Genomic DNA, 10,337 nt, shown 5'->3' with positions numbered 1-10,337 from the left:
CTGTTGCCCGCCGTCGAACGGATGCTGGAGAAGAGGACGGAAGACTTTCACGCCAGGGTGACAGTTCTCCGGTAGTTGATCATCGAGGCGTACGTGCGACGGGGCGTACCGCCGCTTATCGCTGGTTGAAGGAGTGCTTGGAGGCTGGTAGCGCGACGGCGTCGACGCCCGGCGAAGACGGACCTACGACAGACGGAGTTCAGCCTAGGTGGGACGAGGCGCCTACTCCGGATTGGCAGCGTCTCCGGGCTCTCGCCGAAAGGGAGGCGGCTGGACCTACTAAGAGCGGGATACCGTGGGGACATTTAGAGACATACCTCATAGCGTACTTAGAGGCGGAAGGGGCTCTCGTCTGGACCAAGCTCCTCCTGCGGGCTAAACGGGGGAGGAATTCGTCGGCACGACGCCGTGAGCGGCGGAGAACGGCCCGGCGGATGGATGTCTCTACGCTCTTCGAGCCAACGGCTGGGTTGTGCGAGCTGCTGTTCTATCCCGAGGACGAAGACGACGCCTCCCACTACGTGGAGGTGGTGCGGCCGTCACCAAGGGTCGTTACGAAGGTGCCGAAGACCGGCTTGGTGGAAGTAGTTACCGTGGAGCTGCCTGGTGGGTTTGGCGTCTCCCACGATGACGTACGAGCCGATGTCCATGTCGTGGTCGAGGATGGCCGGCGAGTCGTGTGCGCCGTTGGAAACTTTGAGGCACTCTCGAGTGGGTACATTGAGTGCTTACCGTCTCGGATGCTGGCCGACACTGGTGCGACTCTGAGTCTCGTGGACAGTCAAGTATTGAAGCGATTGGGCCGGTCCCAGGAGACGCTGGAGCCGTACGGCGGCCAAGTCAAGAGCTCGTCGGGACACCCTCTCAAGATACGGGGATGGATCGGTCTCTCGCTGCGACTGGGAACTGTGGAGGTCTTCCTTAGTGTGCTGGTAGCTGACAAGTTGCACGTCGACGCCATTTTGGGGGTGGACGCCTTGGGTGCTTTTGGGGCGGTGATCGATGTCGCCGAACGAAGGATGACGCTCAAGGATACCGGTGAGGAGCTACCGCTCGGGTACACGGTGGTGCAGGACGCCTACATGGCTCAGATGGCCGCCTCGATACGCCTGCCTCCGCGAGGGCAAAGCTCTAGTGATGGCCAACGTCGTCGGCGACGCTGCTGACAAGACTACAGTCCTGGTGGAGAGCACGTTGGTCTCTCGCCTACTCTGTGTGTCGCGCGGACCTTGTGCACGGTGGAAAACGGCCAGGTCCTAGTCGAGGTGTGCAATGCTTCGCCCGACGTGAGTTGGGTCAAGAAGAGCTCCACGGTCGCTTGCGTGTCCGTGATTCCTGAGTCGGCGTTTGGCCCTCCCTCGCCTTCCGTGCCTACCGGCGCGGCAGTCGAGTCGACGGAGTCCCAAGAAGCGAGAGTGTCGTCGACCTCGGGGAACGTTGAGTTAGTGGAGCTCGAGAAGATCGAGAGCCCCGAGCCGACGGTGCCGCCCGACAAGGAAGAGAAGGGCGAGGCGGATTTCTCACAGTCCAAGTTGACGGACGAACAGATTGAACTGTTCCGCGAGGAGCTGATCCGCTTCGACGACTTATTCGTCACGTCGTCCATGAAACCTGGGAGGACAGACCGACTCAAGTTTGAGATAGACACCGGGGATAATAATCCCATAAAGCAGCCGCCCTACCGTGTGTCGATGGCGGAAGGGGAAGTCATGGAGACTGAAGTGCAGCAATACCTGGATCTCGGGTTGATCAGGCCGTCGAACAGTCCTTGGGCTAGTCCCGTCCTGATGATCCGGAAGCCGGACGGAGGAATTCGCTTTTGTATTGATTACCGGAAGCTTAATGCTGTGACGGTGACGGATTGCTATCCTATGCCACTGATTGACGATATCCTGGATGTATTAGGAGGTGCGCAGATCTTCTCTACGATGGACATCGCGTCCGGTTACTGGAACGTGCCGATGGACGAGGGCAGCGTGGCCAGGACGGCGTTCACGTGAAAGTTTGGCCTGTACGAGTGGCTGGTGATGCCGTTTGGACTCTGTAATGCGGTGCCGGCGTTCGAACGGTTGATGGAGACCGTCTTAGTGGACTTGAAGTGGCGAGTGTGCTTGGTGTACCTGGATGACTGTGTGATCTTCAGCAAGGATTTCCCTACGCACCTAGTGCGTGTCCGTCAGGTGCTGACTCGGTTCCGTGAGGCGGGATTCAAGCTCAAGATGAAGAAGTGTCATTGGGGGCGGAGTCAGGTGGCATTCTTGGGTCACATCGTGACGCCGGCCGGCATTCTGCCGAATACTGAGAAAGTGAAAGCGGTGATGAACATCCGGCCGCCGAGGGACCTGCACGAGATTCGGTCGTTCTTGGGCCTGACGAGCTATTTTCGGAGGTACATCCCTGGATATGCGGCGATATCGGCGCCTCTGGAGAGACTGAAAGCGAAGGATGCTCCGTTTGAGTGGAACGAGGACTGCGAGGCTTCGTTTCGGCAGCTGAAAAGAGCTCTTATGAAGCCTCCTATCCTGGCCTATCCGGACGGCCGGAGGCGATTCAAGTTGTTTGTGGACTCCTCCCGGTACGCCGTCGGCACTTGTCTGATGCAGGAAGTTGATGGCCGTGACCGTGTAGTGGCTTACGCCAGCAAGTTGTTGACCGGTTCGCAGAAGAATTAAATTAACAACCAGGATGGGATTTCGGAGATTGAGTGCTGGGGCGTCGTCTGGGCGACGCGTAAGTTTCGGAGTTATCTCGACAAGCGCGAGTTCGACGTGTACACGGACCACCAAGCGCTTACGTGGGTCTTCAGTCCCGGCAATCGGACTTCGAACGCTAAAATGGCCCGGTGGGCCATGGAGCTGTCGAGTCTGCAGTTCAAGGTACACCATAAGCCCGGTACGGCTATGGGGCATGTGGACGGTCTCTCTCGGCTACCAGTGGGCAAAGTGGCGGCGCTGACTATGAACGACCTACTGAATCCGGACGACGACGCCGTGGGTCCGTCTTCAGTCGGGGAGCATTCGAGTCCCGAGGCGGACGAAGAAGTGGAATACGCCGACAGAGCTGCTGGCGACCCGGCCGATGGGCACGTTGACGACCCTGGGCCGGTTGGATTACGCGAGGATCCTGTCAGAGAAGAAGTCGGACCGGTCGCCCCGTCACCCGTTGACCAGTTTAGCCTTGATCGTGAACAGTTCGTGAGTGAGCAGTTGGAGGTGCCGTGGATCAAGGCGCTGGTGGCCTTCTTGCTGGACGGTGCGTTGCCGCTGGATCCGTACCTGCGAGCGCGAGTGGTGCGGATGGGACCCAGGTACTCCGTCCAAGAAGGGATGCTCTTGCGTCGCGTAAACTTGCCGGCTCGAGCCGGCCCTGCTCGCTCGGTCTCAGTCCCCGTCGTGCCCTTGACATACGTGGAAACGGTGCTGCATTTCTGTCACAAGGACGTGCTGTCGTCTCACATGGGACTGACGAGGACGACGGAGAAGGTTAGACGGCATGCCTTTTGGCCTGGCTGGACGAAAGATGTTGAAGAGTACGTCCGCACCTGCAGCGAGTGTGCCGGCGGGAAAGGACCGCGACCGCGGCGATCTGGGCGCATGCAGCGCATGCCGGTGGCTGACCTGACTGGTCCGTTCTCACTGCTAGTGGTCGATGCTATAGGACCTTTGCCCTTGACTGGGAGAGGTCACCGGTACATCCTCGTGTTCGTAGACTACTTCACGCGGTGAGCGGAAGCCTTTGCAGTAGAACGTTTGGATGCGGTAACTTTCGTGGATACTATGGTGAACGGAGTGGTTGCTCGGCACGGAGTGCCGTCGCGACTGTTGAGCGACAACGAGTCGAACTTCACGTCTGAGGTGACCAAGTCATTCTATCAGACTTTGGGGATCAAGAAGCTGTTTGGGTCAGCGTACCATCCTCAAACGCAAGGTCTAGTCGAACGGTTTAATGGTACTTTGATTGGGATGCTACGGATGCATGTGAGCGAAGCTCAGACGGACTGGGACCTCTACCTGCAACGGGTGTTGTTCGCGTACAGGACGTCATATCACGAGGCTCTCGGTGACACTCCTTTCTTCTCACTGTACGGACGTGACCCGGCGTTGCCGCTGGATGTGGCGTTCCTGAACTTGGGCACCAAGTAGAAGAGCAACGAAGTGGCCCAATATAGGCGTGAACTGTTCCGATCCTTGCGCGACTCCAGACACCTCGTGGAGCGACAGTTGCTGAAGGCGCAGGACCGCCATGAAAAGAGACTGGACCGTCAAGTCGCTGTGGAGTTTGCAGTAGGTGACTTGGTCTGGGTTTATCAGGTGTTCAGGACCAAGCGAGGAGAAGTGCGGACGAAGAAATTGTCGTTCTCATGGCACGGGCCTTACCGAGTAGTTGAGAAGGTGGGCGACAACACTTACAGGATTGCGATACCCTCGCACCCCGACCGAGTCGTGCCTGTGAGCGTCAACCGACTCAAGAAGTTCCGAGGACGGTGGACTCGGCCCTTCATGGATGAAGTGCCCGAGGGCTTGGAGGAGAACGGTGACGAGATCGAAGACGGTCCGCTGGACGAGGCTGATCTGCCTGCTTCCAGTTTTTTGGAGAGGTTGACCGTCGGAATGGGGGACACTGCGCTGACAGGAGTCACTGCTCCTGGTGGCCAAACGTGTGGTTAACCGTGGCATCGAGTATTTGGCGCTGGCCGCTAACTTTGAGACGTTCTGGTTGCCGAGGGCGGCGCTGTCGCCTGAGTACGAGTCGCTGATCTCGGCTTTCGAACAAGCCGAACGGAAGAAGCAGCGGTTACCCGAGTTAAGACGGAGCTCTCGCCTGGCGGATGCGAACGCGGAGGTCGGTGATGACGATTTTTACTGATGGAGTAGCCTGTGTCCGGGAATAAGTGTCTGTGGTGTCAGGATTGGATGAATTTCGATAAGTGGATTGGGTACCAAGACGCTTACGCGGACGGACCAGGTGTGGAGTTTATATTACTTATTTATATTTGGAAAAGAGAAACGATGGAACGAGCTGACAAAAAGAAGAAGGAAAGATTAACGGAAGCAAGTGTATTAGGGAAGGGATTACGAGTACGGACGGGAGGCACTACGCTACGGTACGACGCTGAGCGCGTGTTGGCGGTAGTTACTTGGTCTTCTTGGTGGCCGCGGCGGCCTTCTTAGCCTCCCCGTCGCCCGAAGACTTCTTGGAGGACGTCACGCCGAACCGTGGCTGCGGTCAACCGAGGACGCGTCACTGTTGGACTTGGAGGTGGCCTTGCTCTCCGTGATCTCGCCGTCTTCCGCTTCCTCTTCATCGCCGACTGCCTCTTCGCGGTCTTCGGCCCCTTCTTCGTCGTCTTCGGCGTCCTCGGTGGCGTCGTCGGCTTCGTCGCCCTTGTCTTCCTCGCCCTCGTCGCCGGCGGGGCCGGAAACCGTGAGCGAGGGCCGGGCAGGAAGAGGCGCAGAAGGAGGCTATCCAGAAGCGCCAGTGCTGAAGAGGAAGCAGCGGGTGCTCTTGCGGGTCGTGCCAGGCTCGCTGCCCGGACCACGGATACGCCAGCCGGAAAGGAGTCTTCCCTCGTCCTGCCGCCTCCTTGATAAGGCGGTCCACGTCACGACGGATCGCGGCCGGCACGTCGTCGGGGAGCTCAAGGGAATACTTCAGGGAGTTCGCGGTGGTGCGTCGCTTCTTGGCCGGACGCTTCGACTGGGCCTTGTTGCGCGGGGCTGGGCGCTTGATGGTCGTGTCGGGCTCCGGCGCAAAGAGAGCATGAGTCGGGGGCTGTCCGTCTTCGAAGGAGCCGGGCGGCGGCAACAGCGTCACGACCTCCGTCAGCGTGGCCGGTAGGGAGTCGTCATCCGCGATAAGGGCGAGGGCGAGGGCGTCGACTGCCTGCAGCCCCGAGGAGGCCTCGTTGACGGCCAGGTGATCTCGGAGCTCGGCGTAGAAGTCCACTTGGGCGCTCAGACATTGTCCTCCTCCGACGGCTTGCCCTTGCTGTCGAGGCGGGCGCGGAGACGGCGGACGACGACATCCTTGCTGGATTCCTTGGTCCTGGCCATGGTTGAAGGCGGGAAGAACTGCGGCGGCGTGAGGAGAAGGAAACGAATGCGGAAATGCGCGAAAGATTGGATCTTACCGCTAGGCTGATGGTTCTTGACCTAGTCAGGGACCGTCAATGGTTCAGTGATACGCCAGATGCGCTGGTGGGGGAGATGGTTTGTCCACCGTGATCGACGGTTTGTGACGAGGGCCCGGCACGGTCCCAGATCCGATTACAATGGATTGTGGGTTACGGCGTGGACTCGCCCCAGCGCCGAGAAGTGACGGTGATGGAGTTCTTTTAACGATGATTGATGGCTCCTGCCTATCTGGACCGGCCTAGCGCTGGTACGCACGACTACTCAAAGATCGGACTCCCTGCGTTTGGGGCTGCGCTACGATGATTGAGTTGCTCGCTGAGGCTACGGAGTGGTGCGTTTGGCTTGCCTGGATCTGCTGGGCGTTTGGGTGGAGCGTCGTGCGTCATCCGTGGACTGAGATGGGGTGGGCGGCAGCCGTCCGCCACTGGTCTGGATTGCTCTGGGCCCTGAGCGGCGCCGTCGGCTGGATGATCACCAAGCCGTTGTGGTGTGTGGTGGGGCGGACCGTCGGCGCTGTATTGGAATTTGTGATCAAGTGGACCGGGCTGTGTAAGACTTGCATCCGGCGCTACCGGATCTTCGCCGACTACGTGAGGATTGTGGAGAGGACTCCGGCAGTGCGTCGCTGGAAGCTGTACGAGGCGTTGTTCCAGACGCCAATGGTGGTGCTAGAGGACGAGGCGGAAAGCGAGGACGGGTTGGGACGTCTTGCCCACCGCTGGCTGGAGGCCTATCACGCCTTGTGGTGCGTGTTCCTACCCGACGTGCTCGAGTTGAGCTGCAAGTCTACAGTGAAGTATTGGATTGGCTCCAGCGCGGAGTGTCACCGAACAATGGACCGTGCGTGCTGTGTTTTCCGCGCTTTCGCGTCACTCCTAGGATTGTTTGCCTACGCCGGCCTGTACACGGCCGTCTACGTGTACGAGTTTGTGGAATGGATTCTCTATGGAAGCTGCGGCGTCGGGGCGCTACTACTGCTGGGGAACTACGTACTGGCGGAGAGGCATTTTGGTGTCGACGGCGGATTCGCCTGGAACGACGATGTGGTGCTTGCCAGTGGTTGGACCGTCTTGCTAGCCGCTACTAGCCGCCTACTGCGGTGGGGCGAGGCCTCCAAGGGCCGACGCACGCCTAAGCAAGTCGCTGAGGACAGATACGCTCGGTGGACGAAGGACCTTGAGGAGCAGGAGCAGGCCGAACGCCTCAGCAAAGCGTTCTGGAAGGCCGACGGCTGTGTGGGTCTCAAGCCAAAGGTGCGGCGGCTGAGCGAAGTGCGGGCGCGCCGAGATGCTCACCGTGCCCGGAAAACTGATCAAGGCCCTACGGGTGCTCGACGAGGGCGTCAAGCTTCAGTCGGGGAGGGTGTCACGAGTGGTTCTGGCGGCCACCGTCTTGGGCACGGTGAGTTCCGTTACCCTCCTCCGCACTTTTCGACGGCCGACCAGATTCGTGTGGGCCACGCTTTCGATGAAGCCATGCAGGGCCACGACGGAGTCACTGAGAAGTTGTGGGCCGGCCTCGGTCTCCGTGGGACAAGCGCGGCTAGAGCGTACGGTCCCCGTGGATGACGAGGACGGAAGTCATGGGGGGGACCGGAGCTACTGAAGGACAGTGTATCTTAGCGGTGAGGCGGTGGGGTGAGCGGTACCGCCTCGCTGTCGTGGTGTACAAAATCGTGGACGATGATTGCGAAACGATGCCTGACGGCGGGAACGAGGACCGTGGAGGACGAGGTGCGAGTCGCATGGAAGAAGGTAAGAGGTCAGTCGTGAATTTTCCTTGGAGACAACAAGCAGAAAAGAATTTGTGTTGACATTTGTCTTTAGCTTGTTGCTTCTGTTTATATCTCCGTACTGTTCTACTTCTATACAGCGTCGACCGTCCCATCCAAGGACGGCTCGCGACACGCTGAAGCGATTAAGTGAGAGCAGTGGCGATGCTCAGCCCAAGCGAAGAGTTGCATTCCGCTTTGTGGAAGGCTTCGACGAATCGTCCGACTCGCGCACGCTGCGACTGGGTATTGGAACGTAGGCAATCGGCGCATTGATTCACGATACGACAAGGTACGGAAACCGAGTATTCACTTGTCGCTTCTTCTTGAGTTTATTAGTTTAATACATTTGCTTGGTTTAATTTCGAGTCTTTCCTGTCAAGTTGACAGTGCCAACCAAGGTTTTACCGGTCGTGACTGTCGATTTAGATTTTCATGTTTTCCAACATAAAAATCTTTACACCAGAAGATAACACGAAAGATTGCTTTACGATTTTACCGAGATTCAGCTGTGAGAGCTCGCCGAAATGTCGTTGTGTGTTTCCATGACTTTGGTACGTAAATGTTCTTGCTGGTTCTAACATAATTGTCATTACTCAACTGGACTCCAAGTACTCAAGTCGATCCAACCACGCTTCGCTTTCCCGGTTACCATGAAGTTTTCTACTGCTTCGATCGCGGTTGCGCTTGTTTACTTGCTGTCTTATGTGACAGCCGACCACTTGATGGCGGCCGATAAGGACGATCAACCCATGACTACGCCGTCTGGACTGCACGGTGGGGTCATCACCAATACGATCAACGCCAAGAACAACAACATCCTCGTGAAGAACAGCAGGATTGTTATTTCCAAGGCCGACCGCGTGCAGCTTGCGAAGAAAATCAAGGAGATGATGGCGAACAGTCCGGAGGCGGGACCGGCAAGTGCGATGACGACCGAGGACCTCTTTGGTTTCCTGTCGGGTCTCGCGTCAAACCCTGCGGTACTCTCCAATGCTGCAGGTATTATTTCGTCGGCGGCTAGCGGTAACACTCCAGCGTTGGTTGGTCACGTGGTGGGTCTGTTGGGCGCAGCACTGCCGCCTGCTACTCCGGCACCCGATGTGGAAACCCCCGCCCCTGTTGCGCCAGCGACCCCAATGTACGCGGTTCCTACAACTGCCGCGTCCCCTGAGCTTCCGTCCACGTCGGCGTAAATATTGGGTCCAGTAGCTCAATCATTACCAGCGTGGATGTCCAAGACTGGAGACGAAAGCCTTCCGAGTGAAGCCAATATGCGTCCAATTATATTCTGCTAAGAATCACAATGATCCTTTTCCTTATGTTTTGTTGTTGTTGATGTTCTCTTAGTATGTTATTTCGTATTATACCCTCTCATTTTAATTTGGTTACAGTAATACTAGTAGCAAGAGATACTAACTCACGCTCATTAATAAAACGGGCGCTGCGAAGGCAGCCTCGATTCGCTAAAAAGCTGCCGAGCGCAGAGAAGGCGGCCCCCATTGGCTAAGATCGATATTGTGTTTTGTACACACTGTATATGGACTATACATCGGGCTTAAAGAGCACCGTTCAAATTTCATTTTTGTCCCGGGGTCCGTAGCCCTAAGTGTACCCTGGTTACATGAAGTGTGACACTTCACACTTCAGGAGTATGACACGTCATAATCCGGGATATTTGGTACAAGGTACCAAGGTCGTTCAAAGCCAATCATTGGTTAAATGACATTGCATTTCTATAGGTAACTAATAGTTTGTATTAAACCCAAACTTAACCTACCTATAAATATACTCAGTTTACAATCTATTTGTTTTAGGTCACTTCGCTCTCTTTAATTAAAGAGGGGACCTGTGAACTGCCGTTCACTGAGAGTTTGTATACTCTCGGAAGATAACTTCCTCTAGCGCAAGGTGCTGTGTGACCCCGTCACACTTGGTAGCACTTGTAGTCAATCTACGCCACCGCGGGTAGACTACCTGAACCTCTCCGAAGTTCGTTGCCATGGATAGGAACGAATTCTCCCATTTGAACGACTCTCAGTTCGACTCGGTTCGGAAGATGGCAGGCATCTTCGGGATGGAGGCCCTGCAGAGCCTGGTGGTGTCAACACCGACCGAGCAGCTCGAGCGCGTCAATGCATTCGACGCGTACGAGCAGGGCCTCATCGCGCATGTGCGGAAGAACCTGCAGGCTCCGGCGGCGGAAGCATATCCGCCTCACCCGAAGCCAATACGGCTGAAGGTTAAGCCGTATGAAGGGAAGGAAGGCGAGAACCTTCACTTCTGGGTCCGAGAAGTAGAGCTCGCGATGGACGCGGCTCTGATCTCGACCGAGCAACTTCGTGTTGCTTTTGCACTCTCCAACCTTAGCGGTCGTGCTAAGAGTTGGGTGTACACTCGGGAAGCAACATCCCCTGGATGTTTCACATCCT

At 57.1% G+C, this 10,337-nt stretch overlaps 2 protein-coding genes across 2 annotated transcripts; one reads left to right on the top strand and one right to left on the bottom strand.

Moving 5' to 3' along the window:
* Positions 1–5,204: 5,204 nt before the first annotated feature.
* PITG_13964 (uncharacterized protein) lies at positions 5,205–6,053 on the bottom strand (the record flags this gene model as incomplete). The annotated part of the gene is made up of 3 exons (XM_002899576.1): positions 5,205–5,389; positions 5,607–5,883; positions 5,961–6,053. The coding sequence occupies 3 exons, from the start codon at positions 6,051–6,053 to the stop codon at positions 5,205–5,207; spliced, it is 555 nt and encodes a 184-aa protein (XP_002899622.1).
* A 380-nt stretch (positions 6,054–6,433) lies between these two features.
* PITG_13963 (uncharacterized protein) lies at positions 6,434–9,101 on the top strand (the record flags this gene model as incomplete). Its single annotated transcript, XM_002899575.1, has 4 exons — positions 6,434–7,535; positions 7,757–7,895; positions 7,961–8,151; positions 8,620–9,101. 4 exons carry the CDS (start codon positions 6,434–6,436, stop codon positions 9,099–9,101), a joined length of 1,914 nt encoding a protein of 637 aa, XP_002899621.1.
* Positions 9,102–10,337: the final 1,236 nt, after the last annotated feature.

Source organism: Phytophthora infestans, genomic scaffold, assembly GCF_000142945.1.
Source record: "Phytophthora infestans T30-4 supercont1.30 genomic scaffold, whole genome shotgun sequence".
Lineage (NCBI taxonomy): Eukaryota > Oomycota > Peronosporomycetes > Peronosporales > Peronosporaceae > Phytophthora > Phytophthora infestans.
This window is presented reverse-complemented; position numbering and strand designations above follow the sequence as displayed.